The sequence below is a fragment of the Borostomias antarcticus genome (genome assembly GCF_949987555.1).
Source record: "Borostomias antarcticus genome assembly, chromosome: 2".
NCBI lineage: Eukaryota > Metazoa > Chordata > Actinopteri > Stomiiformes > Stomiidae > Borostomias > Borostomias antarcticus.
Genome location: NC_140235.1, coordinates 7,053,503 through 7,077,763, shown reverse-complemented (window position 1 = coordinate 7,077,763; position 24,261 = coordinate 7,053,503). Strand labels below are relative to the sequence as shown.

The 24,261-nt window shown below is 42.5% G+C and overlaps 4 protein-coding genes across 4 annotated transcripts; 1 reads left to right on the top strand and 3 right to left on the bottom strand.

Moving 5' to 3' along the window:
* Window positions 1-2,953: 2,953 nt before the first annotated feature.
* Window positions 2,954-4,473, bottom strand: tmem37 (transmembrane protein 37; the record flags this gene model as incomplete). Its single annotated transcript, XM_084461439.1, has 2 exons — window positions 2,954-3,686; window positions 4,387-4,473. 2 exons carry the CDS (start codon window positions 4,471-4,473, stop codon window positions 3,084-3,086), a joined length of 690 nt encoding a protein of 229 aa, XP_084317565.1. The 3' UTR covers window positions 2,954-3,083.
* Window positions 4,474-5,141: 668 nt separating this feature from the next.
* dbi (diazepam binding inhibitor (GABA receptor modulator, acyl-CoA binding protein)) lies at window positions 5,142-9,447 on the bottom strand. Its single transcript, XM_084458069.1, has 4 exons — window positions 9,293-9,447; window positions 6,735-6,852; window positions 6,524-6,586; window positions 5,142-5,464 (listed from the first exon to the last, which is right to left on the bottom strand). The coding sequence occupies exons 1-4, from the start codon at window positions 9,305-9,307 to the stop codon at window positions 5,391-5,393; spliced, it is 270 nt and encodes an 89-aa protein (XP_084314195.1). The 5' UTR covers window positions 9,308-9,447; the 3' UTR covers window positions 5,142-5,390.
* A 779-nt stretch (window positions 9,448-10,226) lies between these two features.
* On the top strand, window positions 10,227-11,647 carry cUnh2orf76 (chromosome Un C2orf76 homolog). The gene is made up of 5 exons (XM_084458093.1): window positions 10,227-10,508; window positions 10,589-10,639; window positions 10,816-10,853; window positions 10,988-11,069; window positions 11,264-11,647. Exons 1-5 carry the CDS (start codon window positions 10,379-10,381, stop codon window positions 11,338-11,340), a joined length of 378 nt encoding a protein of 125 aa, XP_084314219.1. The 5' UTR covers window positions 10,227-10,378; the 3' UTR covers window positions 11,341-11,647.
* An 804-nt stretch (window positions 11,648-12,451) lies between these two features.
* Window positions 12,452-15,088, bottom strand: steap3 (STEAP family member 3, metalloreductase; the record flags this gene model as incomplete). Its single annotated transcript, XM_084457955.1, has 4 exons — window positions 12,452-12,742; window positions 12,978-13,142; window positions 13,697-14,224; window positions 14,606-15,088. The coding sequence occupies 4 exons, from the start codon at window positions 15,086-15,088 to the stop codon at window positions 12,452-12,454; spliced, it is 1,467 nt and encodes a 488-aa protein (XP_084314081.1).
* Between the last annotated feature and the right edge of the window lie 9,173 nt (window positions 15,089-24,261).

Sequence of the window (24,261 nt, the reverse complement as noted above, 5' to 3'; positions counted from 1 at the left end):
TTCCCCGTTTGCTTAGTTTGGCCCGGCAGCCGGGTCTAAGAGCCTTAGTGGTTCCAAACGTCTTCCATTTACGAATAATGGTGGCCACTCTGCTCTTTGGGACCTGTAAAGCTGCAGAAATGTTTCCGTACCCTTCTCCAGATCTATGCCTTGCCACAATCCTGTTTCTGAGGTCTGCAGATTCCTTTGACCCGATGGCTTGGTCTGACTTGCACTGTGGGACCTTATATAGGCAGGTGTTAGCAATCCCCAATCATGTCCAATCAATTCAATGTACCACAGGTGGACTCCAATTAAGTTGTAGAAACATCTCAAGCAATATCAGTGGAAACAAAATACACCTCAGCACACTTTTGGGTGTCATATCAAAGGATGTGCACTTCTGTACATATGATATTTTACATATTGGTTTTTATTGAATTAACACAAATGTCTAAAAAACAGTTTTTACTTTTGCATTACGGGCTGTTTTGTGTAGAATTTTGAGACAAAAAATGAACTCAAACTATTGTAGAATAAGTCTGTAACGTAATAAAATGTGAGGGAGGTAAAATAACCGTTTAAATCAGATTATTTGACAGAACAGAAGATTTACTATACAGCGGATGTCGCCTCCCAGCCCGCCTCCTGTTGATCTGAAACATATGCCACATGAACACTAGTTAGATGACTTTCCAACATTCCTTGCTTTTATTCTCATGAAGTGCGACTTCACGCATAAGGCATTGATTGAGCGGTTGCTCAGCCTACTTCTGAGCTTTGTCACCAACTGCCCGCAAACAGGCAACTTTTGGTTTTGACACATGGGCTGTATTGTCGCAAGAGCAGAGTAGAGCTGCAATCATCAATTGCTTGCTGCAGATGTGCCCGAAGGTCTCGTGGTTGCTTGAGAAGCATCGGTTGCTTCTGCTTGAGAAGCATTTGATTGGTGATCAGATTCTGATGACACGGTGCCAGGGCCGGCCCTAGGATTCTGGTGGCCCTAAGCAAGATCTTTTTGGGTGGCCCCCCAAAACACTCCCAGCGCAAAACTAAACGCATGCGCCCTGGGCCAGGACTGCTGGGTCGAAGAAGGAACCGTTCATCTCGTTGTGGTTGTCAGCGATCTGGTGTCGGTGTGCAAGGTTCCACTAGGCACACACTTGCCAAAAAGATCCTGTCTCAAAGTTACACTTTGCGTCATGTGACTGTGAAATCCAACCACATCAGCCTGCAATGCTCATTTTAGATACAATACCACACAGACTATCAGGTGTCACCGTGGAAACTCATCTCTTTACAAGACTCTCAGTCCCATGAATCTCGCCGCGAGACGAGTGAAATAATTTTAACTGAACACAATTTCTAGGTAGCGAAGATCTTCAAGTCGGTCCTCTGACAGGGTAAAAGCTGCCAATCATCCCTCTGTGTAATTCGAAACGTCCCCTATGACCCACCTGTGACTGTGCGCTTTTGTGCGTTTTAAAGTGATGAGTTCCCTGTGGACCACACCATCGTTCTCCATGAGGGGAGGTAAAGCTAAAATAGCCTATAAGCCAGATTCAACGGGAGATTTGGATAGAGTGAAGTTGGGGAAGGAGGGAGGGGGAGGGGCCACAGGTGGATTGCATTCAACTGCATGTGGATTATTATAAAATCATTCTGTTATGAGATCTTTTCGTTTTATTTCATATTAAAGTTTTTTGAATAGGGGATACATGACATAATGTAACAATATGTATAATATATATATATACTTTTTTTTTTTTTCCTCCTGTGATGTGCCCCCCCCTTGTGGTGTGGCCCTAAGCGACCACTTATATTGCTTATAGCAGCGGCCGGCCGTGCAAGGTGTCAATGAAGAGTCGCTCGAATGGCCGTCTTCAGCGGTATAGCTCTGGAGGGAATATTAAACAGCTAATCTCCGATATTTACAATGACCGGGTTGTGTAGATACCTAGGGGAAAAATGAATACAGGCTTAGCCTAGGCTATCCTGTTATTATATTATCCTCTATTAAATGTTATATTATTGAATTATTAGTATTGTTATTATTGTTGATTATATAAATATTAATGATACTTATCATAATGATAATCATATTAGTAATTGCGATAATCATTATTATGATGATAACAACAATAATAATAATAATAATTATTATTATTATAATTAAGCTATTATAGCCTACCTAGTGATCATAATAGGCCTAAATTCTGGGCCTATAAGCCTACCGAGTGAAATAGGCCTATATTGTAGGCACATGATTTTTTAGACCTAGCCTATATATTTATTTGTATGCCTGCCTATCTAAACATGAAAATTATACATTTTGCACAATATATTGAGTATGCATTATTATTTTAGGCTATTATTAATGCAACATAGTTATATAAAGTTAACAAATCCCCACTCCAAAAAAACAGGACCCTTTGCTTGTTTCCGGTACTAAGGGGACTGAAGTGGCAAGCAACCCTAACAAACCATTTCCAATCACCATTTTCTGTCCATTGACGCCTATGATATGCCTTGAGAAATTATTTGTTTATAAACACAATGAAGAGAGACAAAGCAAGGATCTGATGACTTTTGATGGAACAGTTTATGCAACCTAACATACAGGTATCTTTTAACAACAGTGTCTTCTACAACTTATGTCAGTGTGGTCTCGCTACTTAGTCACTATTGTCCTACATACTACAGTTAAGAGGACAAATGGAAATACAAAATGTAACGTTACGGTAAGGTATTTCAAATTAGCAACAGAGCTGTTAATGCTCAACATTCTGTTTAACAAAGAAACACTTTCCTAACAAACATTTCTGTAAAAATTGAAAACTTGAAAATAAACTAAATTAAACTTGAATTAAATGTGAACATAAAATCTATACGAATATGTCTGTGGTTCATGAAGGAGACTCAGATCAGGGGGAAACTAAAACTTTTACAATTAATTGAAAACTAAAATTAGGCTACAGGAAGTCAGAAAGCAACGTTCTTTGTAGTTGCCAGTGATTGCATCGGAGTGCTGTCCACTAACTGCAGTAACAAGACCCGGAGGGAGACAATAGGCTTTTGGGCATGATGCTATGATACTGTCCCCTCTAGCATTTCCCCAAGTTGCCAGCAGGTGGTGGTAGTAGACCCATGTGATGGATGTGGTGCCCTGCTGTGCCATTGAGGAAGAAAAGGAAGACAGCTGTGAACTGGCACCAGAAAGTGAGGGTGAAGTCCATTGGTGATGCGTAACCTCGGAGCAGCACTACAAACACGACTGTGCCTGATGCTGATAGGGCGGCTGCCACCAGCACCAGCGTTGACCCCAGGCTCCACCGGCACCTCGCGTCCTGACCCTCGCTGACCCGCGACATCACCTGCAGCTCCAGGCCGAAGATGGCGGCCACCACAGCTAGGGAGACCACTGAGCGGCTTAAGCCCAGAAACACCTCCACCCCAGAGACATTCAGTTGGGTGGTGCAGTTATGGGGGCCCGCCTGGTCCACGAGAGCCCCTAGTCCCCCAGCCTCCATAGTGCAGAAGTGCCACAGGCCAAACATGCGGCCCTCTGCCAGTAGCCAGTGTCCATCACACACAGCTATGGAGGAGAGCACAATGGCCAGGGCTGTGCAGAGGATGATCAGGCTGTGGGCGAACACCTCCAGGGAGGAGGGTCCGGCTTTCCTCTGAGATGGGGCATCTCCCTGGACCTAGAGCAGGGAAATGAGATACTCAAGACAGCAGTCCAAATATGACCTCTATGTCATCTTCTTTCCTTCATGGCTATACTGATGGATGTAGCCTACTGATTGGATAGGCCTCCACCTCAAAGTTCCGTTTTTGATCTTCAGACTACACATGAAGGAAAGAACATATAGCAGTCTACCAGGCTGGCAAAACAAACAAATAACTTTTACTTTATTTTCTTGCATTAAACCCTACATTTTCTGTTAGAAATGGTCGGTTTTGTTCCAGAGAGTAGCCTGGTTGAGAAATAGGTCTACAGTAGCCTAGGTATCCCCAGCACCAGCTTTCTCAAATATCCTGATGAAATTATTGTCAGGGACACTCGGTGGAAAGACTAGCTTGCAAATAGGCAGTAATTCAATACTGAGCCTTTTCAATGAGCTTTGAAAGAAGCAACCTACTTTTACAGACCGCGGTAGCCTAGACGACTCACGAACGCGCGCGCGCACACACACGCCGTCTCGTCTGAAGTAACACAACCTGGCTAAGGCTAAATAGACCTAAGCGTTGCTTAAAAAAAATCACGTTGCAATAAAATACGTTTTAAAGAAATTATTTCAGCTGTAGGCTATGACAGGGAAGTTGTCTTTAATCTACTAATATTAATCAGCCTAGCAAGGCAAGGATACAGGCCTATAGGCTATCAATCAACCAGTTATTTACCTTGATACTGATAGCGGTCATTGTTCTGTCGCCTGCTCTGCAGACCAGGGGGTAAGCCGCAGGGCAGGACGGGAGGGCTGCTTCCATGTCAGGTCAAAGGTTCAGTGCAAAGGTTTGGTATAAGTGTATCATTAACAAACATTTCTTGACAATGCAAGACAGCCTACTTCGAAGAGTAAACTTCTCAGACTGTTCTCTTCTTCCGTTTAGCAGTGTAGACACGGGCACTAGACGTTTCCAGGAGATGGAGACGGCGAGAGAAAGTATTTGGTCCACGTGATCAGTATATCCCATTATGTATGTGCAAAGAAGTTTTTTTAACCAAATTATTTTCAGTAGCATAATAAAAAAAAAAAGGTCAAGTAAGTAAATGCAAAATCAAGAGTAGCGCTTAACTTATGTAGGCTAATGCAGAATGTAACCATGTGGAACCATTGACATCTAGAAAAAGTGTCTCGGCGGGGCACATTTGGCATTCTCGCTTCTGATAGACAAACTGTCTGGTCAGTTTACTGCACATCAAAGGTCAGTGATGGTCAAAATATGCATGCAGTTTCTTAATTCCCCCATGGGGATTATTAAAGTATATCTATATCTATCCATCCATTTATCTATAACTTGGTAATTTGCACACTTATAGATGCTGTGCTCGACCACCCTTTTACCAAGACTTGTATTTTAAAGATTCAAATTGATGCATACTTTTGTCAGAGAGAGAATACAGTATCATCCAGTGTAAATGAATGAAGCAGGACAACAGGGCTTGTTACTTTATTAGTCTGTTTTTATGAGTTACTTGAATGTACAACCAGTTGAGAACATTAAGCAAGTGGTTGCTGGTGACTGAGGACGGCTTGTCTGTCTGTGGCATCACTCAGTGTGATGCTAGGTGGCATGCTATTTCAAAGAGCATTTTCCTGTGGTTTTAAGGCATTTCAAATGGACGACCACTGGGCTGGACCATTTGTGGTCACGGATTTGGGGCCGTTCTGGTCAGTTCATATTTACATTCCGTACTTGGTCTTCAGCTCCTCTACCAAGGCGATGTACTCCGTCATGGCGTCATTATTACTCTTTCCTGTGCAATGGAAGGGAGATTAGTAAACACACAACATGGTGGATGCTTGAGAAGTGTATAGCACTAGGAGAAAGTACAGCAGGATTTTAAAAGTAGGAGCACACTTTAGATATTGGAGGAGCAAGCAGTGTGTGAAACAGTCATAGAAATTCACAAGAAACAATCCTTTGAGCGTCATCCCATATTTAGTAGGGCAGTATTCCCTCTACTGGTGGAATTGGGAACCAGGGGCCTTATTACAGAAACTTCCTTAGTCTGAAATCATATTTTATCTCAATTTAGGATGACAATTTGGATTTTTAGTATTACAGATAGAAGTAGGTTTCCCAACTGCATTTAGGAAAAAAATCATCTCATGATAGGAGCTATTACAAAACTGTCCTATTACAAAATTGTCCTAACTTAGGGAGGGATTTCCCAAGTTAGAAATCCTAAAGATTAGGATGGCATAATTCAAATTCAAAATAATTGCCCAAAATGGCAGCAGCACTATTGTTAGGTCTGTATGGCAATGGCATTGAAGATGGGGAGCATGAACACCGAAATATGCTTGAAATAAATGTAAATATGATTGACTCCAACTGTATGATGACACTTTAAAATGAACTTTCATTTAAAACATGTCATTCAGGAAGAATAAATAAATATATTAATCAATACAATGTCTACAACACAAAATTTTCTTATTTTTCATCGTTTTATCCTACATTATTTCAATTAAATCAAAACTGAAAAAGGGAAAAAGCGGACTCCTCATAACTAAAATCTTATGTCTGTCTTTTAGCAAGCTTGCAAGGCAATGCTAGCCAGTAGCCTCCCATAGCCAGACCTATCTACAGTTTATTTTAGCGCTATCCAGGGAGCAGGTACATTCTATCAAAGATACAGGCAGTCTGGTGTACATTCTAAACATAGATACAGGCATGAAAGGACGATTGTCAATTGAAGAATTGAATTCAGTGTTATAATTAGGATTTCTTAAGATAAGATAGGAGGTCTGAGATAGGATAGGACTCAGCAGTGAGGATATTTTCCTGTAATGAGACCCCAGAAACGGACCTTTCTCCTTCTCCCAGGCGTCCCACTTGGCTTTCCCAGTGAAATCCAGCATCCCAGGACGAGCTTCAGAGAAAGAAAAAATATACACTTGAATGTAGTTGAAGATACGGACCTCAAAGTATTTGTAAACTGTGTGGAAATAAATGATGGCAAATGTGAAAGCTGGTCAACCATTTGGCTAGAGTGCCTGATGAAAGGGCAACTGTCTCACCTGTGTTGACGTCACCCACAGTGCCCTGTTTGAACAGAGCATAGATCTTCAGCATCTCTGCATCTACTGGCTTGGACTTCAGCTGCTTCACCTCTTCCGCAGCCTTCTTGAAATTGGTCTGAGAGTGAGAGAAGTAAAAAAGGATGAGCGCAAAAACAAAACTAGAAATGGTGCTCAGAAAGCACAGACCTCTGCCCATGAATGCATTTCGTGGCTCTGTGTGCATGCATGTGCATGTGAGCTGGACATGTTTGTTATTGCTGCATTCGTTAGGTTGAGGGCTTTATAGCAGTCCAAACCCCGTGTCTCTGTGACTGTCGAGATATGTCGAGATATGGCCATTTCAAATCCCTCTATTGACAATGAATGGGGGGAATTTTTCACTCCCCATGTCCCAAAAATAAGGGAGGTGAATGGCTGGCCATGTTTAGGCAGCTCATGGATATAACTGCATATTAGAACTGCCCAGACCTTGGATGCCTTTAAGTCTCTCCTGAAAACTCACCTCTTCTCTATGGTCTTCATTACATCAAGAGCTTAGCACCCCACTATTTTATGTTGTATTTCCTGTTTGTTCATTGTTATTTACTATTCATTACATTGTATTTTGTTTTATTATTTTAGTGACTTTTAGCCCATTGTACAGCACTTTGGCCAACCACTGTTGTTTTTAAATGTGCTTTATAAATAAAGCTTGATTTCACTTGAATTGGCCCATGCTACACCCTTCCAACGAGTGTCAAGAAAAGTGGTCTGGTAGTTTTTGTATAATCTTAGGCCAAAAAATGAATGGAGGTGAAAAGCCAGCCCGGCCGTGTTTGGGGGGCTCGTGGACCCGCTCCGTGATTCGGATCTGCTCCAGAATTGAATGAGTTCCAAGTTGGCCCACACTATACCCCGCCACCGAGTTTCATGAAATTTGGTCAGGTAGTGTGTAATCCTGCTAACGGATAAACCAACACGTCACCAAAAACATTACCTCTTGCCCTGCGGGCAGAGGTACAGTAATAAAAATAAAAAAAGGGGAAAACAAAATGATCCCCAGCACAAACTGTAGGGTAAATGTAAAAAGTGTAGCTTCAGAATTAAGTCCCTAAACTCCAGATATAGGTGGTGGGGTAATAACACCACAAAGTAATTGTGTGTATACACAGTTGTGTGTGTGTGTGTGTGTGTGTGTGTGTGTGTGTGCGCATGTGTGCAAGAGAGAGTGTGTATAAGCATTCCAAACATATAAGACTAATCTGATTAGCTAGAAGTGAGACTGCTGCTATGAACTGAATTTTGTTCTGGGTGTAACAACTACCAACTAAACCAATCAATAACTGACAATCATATTGACACATAACAAATCAAACTCCTTCTTGTGAGCAACATGGTCTGTCCAGAATGGCAGAACTAATTTCAAAGCCCAAGCCTCAAACACTAGCTAACTAATGTAAAAACAGGGTGCATTCAAGCAAACAAAGACAATGTTGCTGAAAGGGGGTGCAGGCTGCCAAGCTGTGGGCTCACAGTACAATAGACCTTCTGAGAGAGCTGAGACCCTTTACCAAACACCACGCTGTGTACCATTACAGCTGGGCCAACGGGGAGGGTGGGTTTAACACCATTACCCCGAACAGAGTCCAGCAGAGATAATAAGATATCTGATAGTGTAACAAAAGTAACCATTTTATAACTTTGAGGGGGATTTATCACTTGTGGTACTACTAGACCTAAACGTATATGAAGCTGTTCACGTTGCACGGTTGGGTTCCATAAACAGGTCATAGCTGTTGTGGTTTGTGAGGGTTAATCATGGGCAAAAGAGAAAAGCACATCTTATTAATATAGGAGAAGGCCAATAGTAGGCTACTACAAATTAATGTGCTTTGACTCTAGTGAAAATTTAAATAAATAATCTAAGGCGTTGGAGTTCAGACCCATGTTTTTCAATATTGCCCAATGTGTGAAGCAACTCACTATGTAAACTAACAAAGATCGTTAAATGTAGGCTAAAGTCAAATTTGATGCAGTTCACGGATGCCATCTTTTATTCATTTTTTTAACCCGAGATTATAATCGTCTAACTAGCTAATAATATCGGCACTAGCGCCTGCACAAAGTGCATCTGAATGTGGGGCAACTCAATCAGCCCACATCAAATTCGCTCCATTTCAGATCCCATCCTCACAGTTCGATAGTGGGCTGTCAGTGTGGGAGGTTGAAGCCTTACCACACCCTAGCGTGGTTCAGGGTGCACGATCGTGACTAGAGTAGGTTCATTTAAATGTCGAAAGACTAGCACTTTCGTTTAAACGTAGGTAACTAATGTTACACAGTTCTTCATCTGTGTTTCAACAATCAACTCACATGGTCACGAGACCTCAGACTGGTGTAACGACGCTTCTTGTGTTCGCAATTTGTCAAAAATATATTCTACACAAAAGCAAGGACATAAATTACCATCATGGTGCGAGGTGTGAACCCGAGACAAACATGTTTTAAGTGCGACAGTTCCACAAATTCTTGATAAAAAAAAAATGAAGTTAAGATGCAATAGAAAATCTACCAACCTCAAGCTCAGACATGATTCCTTTTAGTTGAAGGCCCACTTGCTGCTCAGCTACACACCAGACTTGATTTGAGAGCTACAACCGGCTACAACCTAACGGGGTCTTCATTCTCGTTCACCGTTAAGGACTAGCCTACTTCCTTATTACGCCTCTTACACTCAATTGGTAGATTTAACGAGTGACATACACTCCAAACGACCCATTGGTCAAGATAAGTGAGACTAACCAATCAGATTCCTCAATTCATGTGAACCTGTGGTGGGTGAGTTCAATGTAGAGTATTTATGAAAATCACCCGTGCGTCGCATCATTGGCCTTGGAATATTACTCAATATTAGAATCTGACTGGATGTCTCGACGAGTGTGTCCATTGTGCGCAGTTGCGACAATTCGGCCCCTTTGAGCAATTCTACAATCCAGACCAGGTCATCTGATTATTTGAAGAATACTCAAGGGAAAACCTTATGTGTGATCTCATATAACCTTATTCCCACGGACCTATCAGGTAAACACAATGCACAGAAACCCTATTCTCTCTAGTTAGTTTTGTGCTATGGTCAAAGGACAAGCAGATGGTCCCTGTCATTGAAGGTGTAACGTTTTTAACCAACGATATATGCCACTATCACAATGATACGTGACACATTACTTGAAAGTATTACATTATTCTCGAATAGGACAGATGATTATTTTTCCGAGTAGTTATTTTTAATTGTAGATACTTATTTGAATAGATTTTAATTTGACTATTGAACTGTAAAACAAGACAAAGCGTACATCATCCTGGTGAGCTAGCATCCACACATCGAGTCTGAGTTTTAGACTACAATCCTTGGTACTCATGCGATTACTCTTCCCTTCCTTCCTATTAACCGGAAGTGCACCAAAACACGTATACATAACATGGCTAGCCAGACACACCGCTCTAACGCTACACTAATTGCATACTAGCTTGCAAGCGAAGTAGCTGACAAAAAAATAATAAAGTATTGTTGTGTGTAGACGTAGTATTTGCATTGCCTGTGTAGTAAAACAAAAAACATAAGGGGTCTTTGCTGTCAGGATCGAGTCACGCAGATAGCAAGCATGTCAAACGAGGCTGTTATCACTGTACGTTTAGTTAGGTCTTTTGAGCACCGAAATTTCAAGCCAGTTGTATTCCATTGCGTGGATTTAAGTCAAACAGTGCAAGGTTTTATTCAATTTGTAAAAGATAGTAAGTACTCTTGTTAAACTTGATTTACAATTTCCAAATTGTATGGCATAACATTCCGATAAAATTACTGTCATTTGCAGATATTTCCACGCGGGCAGGTCTGCCACCCCCTTTCAAGAAGTTTGACTATGGTAAGGTTTTAGTCCGCTTACTGTTAACAGCTAGTGTTTTTCCCTCTTTTGATTAGCCATATATCAGCATTGACGGGTTGTGGCTACTGCCAATGCTGAGAATGTAAATAATGATCATGCTTTCTTGTGGGATATAATCAAGAGGTGTTAAATTAATTGCACCTTATTTTTTACAGACACTATGAAGATAATTCACCAAGCACACGGAGCAAAGGTACCCCTGAGACATATGACTGACAAAGATATTAACTCTGCTAAGATTTCCTCACTTCAATCACCCCCTGAAACAAAAGCACATTCTAATTTTAAAGAGCTGTACAAGTCCTATAGTGAAACATTTGTTTTCAGACAAACGAGTTGGTGATGAGTTTAGAAGATGATGACAAGCTGATTTTGCAAGATGGACTATCGCTTGAAGCTGCTGGGATTGGTATTGACAAGTCACCTTTTCTCTTTACATACTCACTTATCAAATGTGTAAACATAGTGCCTAGAGGTACAGTATCTGCCTACTTTAGTGAAGTAGATGTATCACACTACGAAAATTGACAACACAAATCTACATCGTTGTGATAAGCCCTGCAATGTAACTGGGGGGAAAAAAACTCAATGCTTGTGTTACAGCTCATGAAACAGAACTGGCCTTCTTCAGAAGAGAAGATTATGAGCTGTTCAAATCAAATCCCCAAACCACCTGGTAAAGACATTCCTGTCCTTTGCTCCCCACCTGAAGAGTGGACTTTGAGGTCAAGCTTGCGAGATGATGATGGATAACAGACGATTTAAGTATCCTCACATCTAGTTTGTGTGTTTTAATTTGACATGTTTGTTTTATAAAAAAACACATTTCTTTTAACTTTATTTTGTGATTTACGCCATGGTATTTTATTTTATTTAAAATGGTGAATCTGATCATGGTTAATGAATTCAGTTAAAATAAAAGAATGGATAAATGGACTTCTTAAAAGCATCATCTTTATTGTACAAGCTTTTAAGCATTTAATGTTTTGAATGTATTGAAAAGGAGGTCACTCAGTTTGTAAATAAGCGAACCACAGATTTCAAACAAACTGAATAACACAAAACAAATTTCTCACATATTGCACACTCATAAGTATACTATAGACGAAGTCCCTTTTAATTATCAGTCCCATGTTTAGTGAATCATGTCTAAAGCAGCCATTTTCAACCAGTGGTTCACAGAGCGCCATCCAGTGGGTCGGAGGCAGTGATAGCCTACTGCCAAATGGTTAGAGAAAAATAAAGTTAGGTAATTTACAAAGCTAGTTATTTGTCTAAATGTACTCAAGAATTCATATATAAATAATTTTCAAGTTAAAATGCATAATTTCAATGACCAGTTACGTTTGAATATCACCATGCTAGTCACATCCGAATGTGTTCAGCTAACATACCTTGCTAGCGAACATTCTATGCAAACTTTCCTTCAGATGAGAAAAGTGATGGACCACCGTTTTTTTTCCTCATGTATTTGGGAGGGTGGTCCTCAGAACTGTATTAACAAAGCAAAAGTGGGCCTTAAGTTACAAAAGATTGAGAACCCTTGGTAGAGAACCCCTGGTATAAAGAAGTCAGTGTAGCATTTGTTCTAGTGTCCAATCTACTGTACTGTGTTCACAGGCTATACTGTGCATATATCACAAAGTACTGTCCACTTCAATATAGAGGGAAAGGATGGCTGGTACTGTGAGGTTTTACTATTGCATTTTGTGTCTGTGTACAATTTGAACGTATCTAACATGAAGTAAAAAACAAACAAAAAAGTCTCCATACTCGATTATTACCAGCCCCTTACACGTCACTCAAGTCTTGGGGTAGCAGCCCACTGGCCACCCCCTCACAGGTCTGGGGAGGGCGGTGACATGGACTCTCCCAGCCCCGCCGGATCTTTGCCAGTCTGAACGCCAGGCAGGGCAGTGCCAAGAGGACTCGACCCACCACCACCACGCAGGGAAGGACCAGCGCTAGCAGGTATGCGGGGGGCAGGTAGTAAGGGTACGCCCAGGAGAAGAAGGCAAAGTCCCAGCCAAAGAACAGCGTGTGCATGGTGGAGAGGGTTAAGGCAGCGTACCCCAGACCTGACTGGAGTTGAAGCAGAGATGAAACAAGCCAATGTTAGGTCATCATCAGATTCTCAATAAATGACTAAGCAGATTTATGGTGACGAGCAGTCCTATAGTCACATTGCTACCAGACATATTGAACTTTATGCCCTGGATACTACTACCTTTGTAAATCTGAATGAAACAATATATTTCCTGTAAGTTTGCTCATTGATGCATTAGGTAAAAGCGAGTAATTATTCTGTGCTGCTGACCTGCACAAAGGTGAATTCTCTCCAGTTCAGGGTGTTTCCCACTGAAGGCAGTGACGTGATGGCCAGCAAAGTTAGAACACCAAATCCCAGAATTCCGCAGGAAAGGTACAGGTCCGACCTCCACACCTGCTGCTCCACCCACGAGTGCTCAACACCTGCTTTCACCTGTGCATATGGGTAACATCAAAACATCTGAGAAAACTACGGAAATGTCAGAAGTGATACACAGATTAAAGATATATTGTAAGGAGACGCATGTAAAAAAAAAAAAAGACAAGATTAGATGAGTATGTTTCAGTTCATTCTGTGGACCGAGGAGATCAGTTCACATCAGGCCAGCAGGGGCAGAGGAGAGCGAGGTGCCAGACGGTGGGATGTGAGGGGAACTCTCCAGAGCTGTGTGGATGAACTAATGAGTAGAAACACACAAGTCTTCCGCACTGTTCTACCAACGCACCACAGGTGGAGCTGGGCGCAGTGGACATCTGTCTCCTGTGAGATACGCTGCAGGGTGTCAAACTCAGTTTAATAAAGACTGAGATGCACTGTCCAAATAGTAGTTTGGACACGTCAATAATGCTATGACATAATCAAGCTGCAATACAAACAAAACTTAAAAGGCAACATGCTGTGCTGAAGTAACACACCAACACCAATTAAGACAACAAACTAATGCTACATGCTCAACCTCAAAACGGTTATTTTTCAGGAATATTAACCTGGCGGTATGCTGCATCCATCAGCCGGTAGGAGGCAGACCTGCGCAGCATCAGACACATGCTGTAGACGGCGTGCATCCCAGCACACAGGAAGCTCAGCAGCCCCAACTGCTTCCTCCTGCACATCCAGCGGTCCAGCCAGCCAGGGAAGCGCTTATACTTGGTGCCCCTGCCCAGCTGTAGGATGGCAGCCAACAGTCCCGGCAGGTAGACCAGCGCCAGGCTCACCAGGGACACGACGGGCAGAGTCTCGTTCACCGTCTCAAAGGGTAGCTGATAGAAGTTGTTCCTTCCATGTGCGAGGTAGGGCATCAGGACGCCGCGGACAAAGTTATAACCATAGAAGAAGAGGAAGAGGAGGAACGTGGCGAGGACGGGGCCACCCCAGGAAGGGAAGAGGCGCAAAGGGGCGTCCTCGATGTCTCTGGAGGCAGCCAGGCCGCCCATGTCCACCGGGACGAAGCCCATGCGGCGGACTAGTTGGGTCACGATGCTCTTGGACCCAGGGCAGTCACTGCAGACCAGGACCTGGAAGGGACAGAGGGGGAACCAGAGAAGAAGACACTTGAATGAGTGACATAAGGTGACACAAATGGAACATAAGACGACTGACACAAATGATCAATCAAATCAAACCTGGATGTGTCTTTGTGCTTGAATTATCAGTAGTAGATATCAAGTGTTTTTGTGCTTATGAGAGAAATAGTGTGTGCTAAATATAGTAAAGTCAAAGTCAGCTTTATTTGTCACAAACTACATCATACAGGTACAACGACAAGTGAAATGTTCTTCCATTTGCTCCTAGATTGCGCACACTCTAAGTAGCAGGCTATAGTGTTTGAGACATATACAATATGCATGCCTCATGTCATTTGTGTGTATGTTTTTGTGTAACGTGACAACTCTCACCTGCCTGCTGCCATCGTGAGCCCCATTCTGCAGTGCCCAGGAAGAGATGACATTAAAGCCCTTCACCACTCTGCTCTCTGGGAAACACTCAGCCAATTTCTCTGCATTTGATGGCTCTCCACAGTTTAGTCTGGTTGCGTTGCTAACGTCCACAATCACCTTCCCAGCAAGCGCATCCCGCAAGGCCACCAAGGTATAATAATGTTCTGGATAGAGAGCAGCAAACACCACCTTCTCGGCACAACACACCGCTTCCCTCTGTGTGCAAAGCTGTACCCCCTCAGGGAACAGTCCGGAGGTTATTCTATTTGCGTTTCGGCTGCCTACTGCTACCCCGACACCCGAATCCGACAATCGAGCAGCCAGAGAGCGGGAGTAGTCGCCCGAGCCGAGGATGCCCACCACAGGGTCACTTGGGCTGCACGGCAGGGGCTCTGTGTCAGAGTCGGACAGAAGGGGTGTCCTAATGTCACCCAGAGGCATTCTGGTCCTGAAGAGCGGGAGGAGGAGAGTAGGCTAGTAGTTGTTTGATAGAAATTTACGTTTAGCCTATGCAACATGGCTGGTGTGCTGTCAGTTCAAAGAGCATGCAGTGATTTAATACAAATGAATATTAGTATAGGCTAATATTCATACAAATGAATGTAGGGGATAAGTCATTTGCACGTCACTCTCAAATAGAACGTTAAATGGGGTTGACTTTAGTCTAGTATGTAGGCTATCTAACTGGGATACGTTGTATAACACGTTGTATAACAAGTATCCACGCACAAATGTGTGGTGAAAAACACGTGTTCTTCATGACAGCGCTACAGACGTCTCATTAGGCTACAATATTTCTTTTATTTCTTGCATAAAGCCTAGGCTACTTACAATAAATTGTTGACGTAGAATTTGTTCACTGTCTCGTGCCGTGCTCACGCGTTTCACCGCCCACTGTAGGGTCTGTGTGCGGAAGATGAATACGGCCGTGCTGAACTGAATACTAGTGATGTGACGTTCGCGAACGATCCGATCTTTTGAACGGCTCTTTAAAACGAACGATGGGAACCGATTCGCAGTTTTGGGAGCCATTCTTTTTTTCACTCAAGCTCCTCCCTACTACTTCACTAGCGAACAGGCAGGAGGAGAGCAGCATAGCAGAGTATAGATGTTGCGTGAATAACATAAGTCAGGTTTATTTACACACAAACACATTTTATACAAAGGGTAAATTTAAAAAAATGATATTGCTGCCAAAGCAGAGGCATGTGGCGCCACCCTGTGGAATGTTTACCACAAATGTCCACACAAGCCATTACCAAATTAAATTATAGCCTAATCATTATTTCAGAATATCCCATCATTTTTGGGATTTACCCTTTGTATAAAATGTGTTTGTGTGTAAATAAACCTGACTTATGTTATTCACGCAACACGTGTACTCTGGCCTGCTATGCTGCAGTCCTCCTGCCTGTTCGCCAGTGAAGTAGTAGGGAGGAGCTTGAGTGAAAAATAACCGCTCCCACAACTGCGAATCGGTTCCCATCGTTCGTCTTAAAGAGCCGTTCAAAAGAATCGGATCGTTTGTGAACGTCACATCACTAGTACTGTAGACTTTGCGATCCGGGAGCGATAGTGCAGTGTTGCCAACTTGGCGACTTTGTCGCTATATATGGCGACTTTACAGACACCCTTTGTGACTTAATTTGTCTAGCAAGTTTTTCTGGTTATTTGGGAATGATTGTGTTGACTGAGCTCTGCTAAAGCATTTTAGGCTCCATATCCCGTTACCAGGTTCACGTCACAACCGATCTCGTGAGAGCCGAGTAGGCCTACAGCGACGATTGCCATGCACTCACTGAACGAGTGCAAGTTGTTGAGATCAGAGGTGTAGTAGAAGTAATGGTGCGTTCGTTTATGGTCGGAGGTGGCAAGTCGCAAGTGGCAAAATACCTACCTCCGACCTGTGTGCATTCGAGCTATATACCATTATATCAGTTACCTAGTTATATCTATATACCATTATATCACAGTTACCTAGTTATATCTAGTGCATTCGAGCAACTGGGGGCTGAGAAACATATCCGAATTTGCGACGAGGAAGTGCGAGTTCATGCGGCGTTTTATTTAATAATTCCTAGTAGCAAGTCGCAATTTGCCACCTCCCAGTTATAAACGAATGCACCATTAAACCCAAGTAAACGCAATTTACCCAATGCCGTCTCCTCCTCCTCACCACCGACACAGCACTAAAGCAGCCAGTCTGACTAGATAGCCACGCAGCAAATATGTAAATCGTTTGTAGGTCTACATTCATTAGGCCCTGCATAGCCTATATTATGTAAAAAATAAAAAAACAATGTTATAGTTATAGGCTATGGCAACACAAAATACATTTGTAAATATGTAAATAGTTATATTGTAAACTACCTGGTCAGCCTTTTCTATTCATTTTACCCCCTTCAGAATTGAAATGTATGCAAATTAGTTGATTACATCATCTAGCTACATTTGCTTCTCACTTTTGTCAGAGCCAACCATGGGGGCCAACAGCTACTTCCCTAGAGGAGTTGGCAACAGTGGGCTGATGCTAGATTGGACCATCTGAAGGGAGGAGGGGCGGGAACTCCGCCACACGTCATCAAACTCTCACAGAGGAATCGTTTGGCAGCTAGGCGGCGTGCGGGCAGCGAGCATAGAGCAGTTAGTTCCCCTGCTCCTCTATCAAAAACATATTTGACATGTTTATGTTAACCAGGCCAGGTCCAGCTGGCTTGTTTCTGTTCAGGACTGGTAGGACGGAAGCTAGTCATGCCACTGAAATAGCTGTGAATTCAAATGATATGAAATAATGTCTGATAAATTAAGATAGGTCTTGTTGCCTGGACGCATCAGTTCCAATGCTTTCAATGCTAATCCATCACATAGGAGAGGTAGGGGTACACAGGTTTCCCGTGTGGAGTGGAGGTGAGACTCTGCCCCCTAGGGACAGAATGGGTTAGGGGCAGTGCAGAGTCCTCCGGGCAATCTCCATGCACCCACCAGACCACTCGGGCTGAGTTGTGGGGTCTGTAGCATGGATAGTGGCGTGGTGGGGAGATTCCGCTCCCTTGGGTCAGAGCGGTTCGGTTGTAGTGCAGTTACTAAATGTCTGTCTCATGTCTGTCTCAAGTGAACTAAATGTCTGTCTCATGTCTGTCTCAAGTGAACTAAATGTCTGTCTCATTTGTCTGCCCTGTTGGTGTCTTTGTTGTCTGTTTTAGCAGAGTCTGTATAGTGTTGAATTTGGTTGATTTTCAGAGAAATGCCTTTTAATCTGATCCTATTAGCTATTTCTAAATTATAATCATTGACCTCTGAGTATTGCTGTCGGCCGGAGTTTTCTGTAAGAAACGGTGTCTCTCTTCCATAGATTTATGAGATAAAGATGACATTCCATGGCTGGTACACTCTATGCCAAACACAATTGTTGTGGTTAGAGTTAGCTTATCTTGACTTGCAAGGCCAAAAGCCACATGAGAGACCAGACCAGTCCTGTCCAGTTTGATCGGGGAAGAAGGGGGGTGGAACGCCCCCGAACCATAAGAACCGTGCTCGGGCTCAGATGCTTTGATTTGAGTCCAGACAGCATACAGAGAGGTCAACTGTACATTAGACTATAAGCCATCGTCTTTTGTATGTCAAACCTTCTGGAATAAACAGCTTTTGCTTGTCGCTCAAATCCCGTGTTGGAGAGATTTATTTGGGATACATCAGAACAAGGAGACACTGGACTGTGTGGTATTTTGTGAGATTGGGGGCCGTCTTTTATTGTAATCAAAACACAACGCAGGACAATAATAAAAGACAACGAAAGTCAACAATAGTGTGTGCTATGTTTTTAACTATAACCTATTATACTATTATATCAGGCCTCAGGGACTGCAGTTGAAATTTAGCTTTTTTGCTAAGACTGACACATTTACCCCTGTGGTTGATTAATGTGTACTGTACCTGTTCAAATAACTAAATTAAATGAAATGAGAAATGACTTATGAATTACTTCTGGGCAATCTCCATACACCCACTGGTGAAAACCGTGTGTCTCTAGCCCGCTCAGGGGCTGATTTGTGGGATCCTTGGCGTGGATAGTGGCGTGGTGACAAGACTCCGCCCCCTCGCGTCATATTGGGCCGGGGGATGTGGACCCCTCTCTGGGCCACCCACCTGCCCCACCCATTCCCCCAGCTGAGTAGTAGTCATAACTAGACCAGAGGATCTGGAAAATGTGCAGTGTGACAACCGGACATTTGCTATCATTGGTGCGCTGGCTTACAGCCATGCACAAAAACACACAGAGGTAGGTGTCGGTGAGAACTTCGAAAAACAATGAGAAATGAGATATCCCTCTAAATCTGGCCCACTTCTGTTCACATGTCGAAGTGTCCTTGGGCAAGACACTGAACGGCAAATTACTCCCAATGAGCAGGCTAGCATCTTGCATGGCAGCTGCTGCCATTGGTGTGTGTACTGTATGTGTGTGTGAACGGGTGAATGAGAGGCCATTGTAAATATGTTATATAAGTGCAGTCCATTTACCATTTACCAGAACTACCTTGGCTGTGTCCTTGATAACAGTCTTTCAGGAGAGAGCATGGCACAGAAAGTTCTGACAAAGTTCAACAATAGGATCAGATTCCTAGCCAGAATCTCCAGATTTCTAGATCAAGCAGCAATGTTCTGTGGTACTTCCCGGGTTCAAAAGTGTCTCCAAAGTTTTAAAAGACAAACTGCAAACATCGCAAAACAAGTTAGTTAGGATCATTTTAAGGTTGCCAGCACATTCCCACCCCTAAAACCTTCACTATGAGAGCCTGAGATGGCTCAAGGTGGAAGTAAATAAGGATGTGCCTAGTCCATAGGATTGATTTTGGTGAAGTATGAGTTTATTTTAGTGACTATTTTAGTTGTCAGGGATAGCCATATGTACTCCACTAGGAGGAGCTCCACTGATTCCGTGCTTGTTAGGTTCAGAAGTGGTACACTGTATAAGAAAAGAGTCATTTTTACCTCTGCCCAGTGACAGCGCAGGGCAAGAGGTAATGTTTTCGGTGGCATGTGTGTGTGCATGCCTTAGTATGTGTGTTTGTCTTTTAGCAGGATTGCTGCTCTTGAAGTGTTACTTGGATGAACAAGTACTATTGGCCACCCTACCCTAGTGTTATTATGCACTAATATTTATGTGATTGAAATATATTACTGATCATAACATTGTTTGTCCAAGTGTTAATACATGTAACCTATATGTTCCGGCATGCCCTGCGTGGGATTCGAACCCGAGTCTCCTGCGGGATTTTAACTAGATGGTATTTATACTGGGGGAGTGAGTCCAACCAACAACTTGCTACCCACTCCAGACTCACAACGACTCTGTTTCACTCGGTTATATACAGTACATTCTTATTAAATTAATCTTCTTTGGACCTTGGGTTCATCATGAGGACCTTGGGTTCATCATGACCTTTTGGCTGACCCGAGGGTGGGGTATTATCCAGAATGTCTCTGAGTCAATCTGTGCATCTCATTTGAACCATAAAACACAACAATGTAGTGACAGCATTGATCTGAGTACATAGCACATATTGGACCTAATCCAATCAGGATGCAGACCCATGCAGTCAACATCATTTGGCCTCAACTCTGTTACTGTAGTATCCAGTGAGAACAGAGCATGAGCATCATGTTACCAGTCATCTGTTGATTAGATCTGTCACTTTACTGGAGGCAAACGCATGTCAGCATGTATGATACCCACTTTCATCTTTAACTCTGAAACACAAATACACATTATGTTTGTTTTGCTCAATATGTATCCAATTGGTGCCGCTGTTGCTTGTATCTTAATGATTTATATTGCATTTCCAGATGCCGAGGAGTACCAAAAGGATTCAGGCAAATTGTATTTATATTCCTTTTTTGACCTTCTTAATTGGTTCCCCAAAGTCAAACAACTACAGACAAAAACAACTACAGGCGAAGCTAGGCTGGGAGAGTGGAGTGGATTAGAAATATGTACTGCAGGGACTGGCCTGAAGAAACCGGAGCACAGCTGTGACACAAGCTGACCTAAAATACAGACATGAAGAGCTCTGAACACTAACACAGACATAAAGAGAGCTCTGAACACTAACACAGACCTAAAGAGAGCTCTGAACACACACACAGACATAAAGAGAGCTCTGAACACTAACACAGACCTAAAGAGAGCTCTGAACATTAACACAGAGAGCTCTGAACACACACACAGACATAAAGAGAGCTCTGAACACTAACACAGACATAAAAAGAGCTCTGAACACTAGCACAGACCTAAAGAGAGCTCTGAACATTAACACAGAGAGCTCTGAACACACACACAGACATGATGAGAGCTCTTAACACTAACACAGACATAAAGAGAGCTCTGAACACTAACACAGACCTAAAGAGAGCTCTGAACACTAACACAGACCTAAAGAGAGCTCTTAACATACACACAGACATGAAGAGAGCCCTGAACATACACACAGACATGAAGAGAGCTCTGAACACAAACAGACATAAACAGAGCTCTGAACACACACACAGACTTAAAGGGCAATGCTAGTTTTTGACAACCTGGACCTTATTTACGACATATTATAAGAAGTTTGACTCACCGAGATCACTTTGGTGTAGTTCGGAGGCCTGTAGAAGAAATTTAAAATCCAGCGCGAGCCAGTATATCCATGTAATGACGGCGATCGGGGCACCGAGAATGCAGTTTCTAAAAATCTATTTTCGGCCGCTAAACGGTTGTTTTCATCAATCAGATTGAATGAATCGACAGTTGAGATTCCTCAACGCGAGCCATTGTTGTGGTTTTCAAATACGGGGTCTTTAGCCTCTGTAATATGATCTTTACACGCCTTTCCCCACTTGCTCCAGCACGCATGCGCACAGGCCAGCGCGCAGACTGGCTATTCTCCGGCTCACATTCTCTGCGCTACGATCGTTGTTGGTGCCGAGAATATTGTCGTCATCATTCGTCAGCAACAATCCGATCGTAGCGCAGAGAATGTGAGCCGAAAATGGATTTTGAGAAACTGCATTCTCGGTGCCCCGATCACCGTCATTACATGGATATACTGGCTTGCGCTGGATTTTAAATTTCTTCTACAGGCCTCCGAACTACACAAAAGTGATCTCGGTGAGTCAAACTTCTTATAATATGTCGTAAATAAGGTCCAGGTTGTCAAAAACGAGCATTGCCCTTTAAAGAGCTCTGAACACAGACACAGATTTGTTGCTGGAAATGAAAAAAAAATAGAGACACAAATGAAAAAAGAAACTGAACACAAAATGAAAAATCTGTGAAACAAAACAATTTGACAATCTATGCAAACCACACAAAATACAGACTACAAACTGACCACATGCCACATGATACTCTACAGTGCATCTGGAAAGTACTCACACCCCTTCACTTTTTACACATTTTGTTAAGTTACAGCCTTATTCCAAAATTGATTAAATTATTTTTTTCCTACAAACAACAACCCATATTGTTTTTAATACATAAGAAAGTTGTGTAGACATGTTTGCAAATGTAAATGAAAAACTAAAATATCACATGCATATGTACATATTCAGACCCTTTACTCAGTACTTTGTTGAGGCACCTTTAGGTACAAGATTGTGTGTGTGTGTGTGTGTGTGTGTGTGTGTGTGTGTGTGTGTGTGTAGGAGATAAACAAAAGGGATACCTCAGCCATCTCAGGTATCTATACTGTATATTCTGCCTAAAGAAATACATGCTGGATGATGTATAAGAATGTGCACACAAATTTGCCATGCTTGACATGCAGCTTATTTTGAATAAGGGGTAACATCAGTCCTTTTGAGTGAGAATAGTTGACTGTGAGGGTTGTGGCAGTGTGGTGCTAGAAAAGGCTTTCAGGTCATCCACAGACAGTTTGAGAGCAGAGAAGGCTGAAAGCAAGTCTGACTGGGTGACACTACAGTGCAACTACATTAATTAACTTGAAGGTCAGCTCTTGCAACAAACACTTGGTATTATTTCAAGGTTTGGGCACTTGTCAATAACTACATGTTATTTAACTAACAATTTGCTGCAGAAAAACTCACAATAATTCTTCATTCTGAGCATCTACAGTATATACATGTAGCCTACAGTAGCAATATGTATAATTAACATCATTCCTCAATTTAATATTTAAAACAATTGGGCAGAGTTACTTCATTTCAATTTTGGATTACCAATAAATGTAAATAAACAGATCTGTATGCCTGCACTGCCTGCTCCCTTGTGGCCTTAAGGTGAGTGAGAATCGAAGGGGTCGCTAAGTGGTCTAACGTAGTGTAGCTCTTGCCTTGGGTGGAGACTTCTGCTCTGCTGTGCGCTGTAAGAGACAGACATTTACACAAGGCTTCAGTGAGAGACTCTTGAACATTAACAAAGATGTCTGAATGTTTGTATTATATAATATGCATGCATGCTTGTCTACATGGCTTGTAGACAAGAACAGTGTGCTGGCTACCACAGACTGGTAGAACATCTGCAGCAACCTACTACACGCATCAAAGGACCTGCGCCTCCTAAGGAAGAACAGTCTTCTCTATCCCTTCCTGTAGAGGACCTCAGTGTTGTCAGACCAGTCCAGTTTGTTTTCAAGTGCTCTCCCAGGAACTTGTATGAATCCACCATCTCAACTTCCTCCCCCTGGATGGTGATGGGGGCTGGAGGCCTCTCGTTCCTTCTGAAGTCCACTCATAATACAAACCATTTCCTTTACACACACAGTTACACTACATTTGTGATGGAAACCCAGAGTCAGCAGTAAATTTGCTTCTGCTTCTGCTCGTTGCCTGATTGTGAGGGTTATGACCTTAGGATAGGAGTGTACACTTGCTGTGCTTTCACCTTCAGCCAGACCTCTGCATGGTCTATATTCCCCATTTCGGGCCTTACTCATCCAGCCTTCACATGCGATTCCAGTTCAGAGGCTCAGAGACAAAATACACTTAGAGCTATTTAGTGCGTGTTGTCTCATGTGTTTGGCCAATGCCCTTCAGCGTGTTTTAACAGTTTTGAGTCTGTCCTAAACTGACAAGCAATCTGTTGTATAGGGAGGCTGTTACATACAGTAGGGCCCAGTATCAGACACTCAAACATAAACAGTCATGTTGTTATCCTTCATCACTATTGTAGATAGATAAAATCATTTTAAAAAAAGTGTCTGCCTTTCTCTAGAACTGGGACTAGTGTGTTGGTGTCACTTGTCATGTTACAGAAGGCCTTACTAGCCAGTCGGTGCACTTGCTAGACAAATGACAAATGTACCTACAGTATTGTAAGTCGCTTTGGATACAAGTGTCTGCTAAATGACTAAAATGTAAGTGTAATGTAATGTAATGTAAATCATTATGTTGTTATTATGACTAAATTCCCACAGTTGATAATCAACATTTCAATCTTACCACACATTAGATTTTACCAAAAGTTTCTTAAAGGAAAGTTCAAGTCTATGATTTTGTAGCCTCTGAACTTGTAATATGTGTCTTGCTTACAATTAACTTAAACCAAACCAGAAAATGTCATTCTTTTTTGTAATAAGTTCAATAAACTGAATGTGGTGGTTACAGGGGCTGTTATT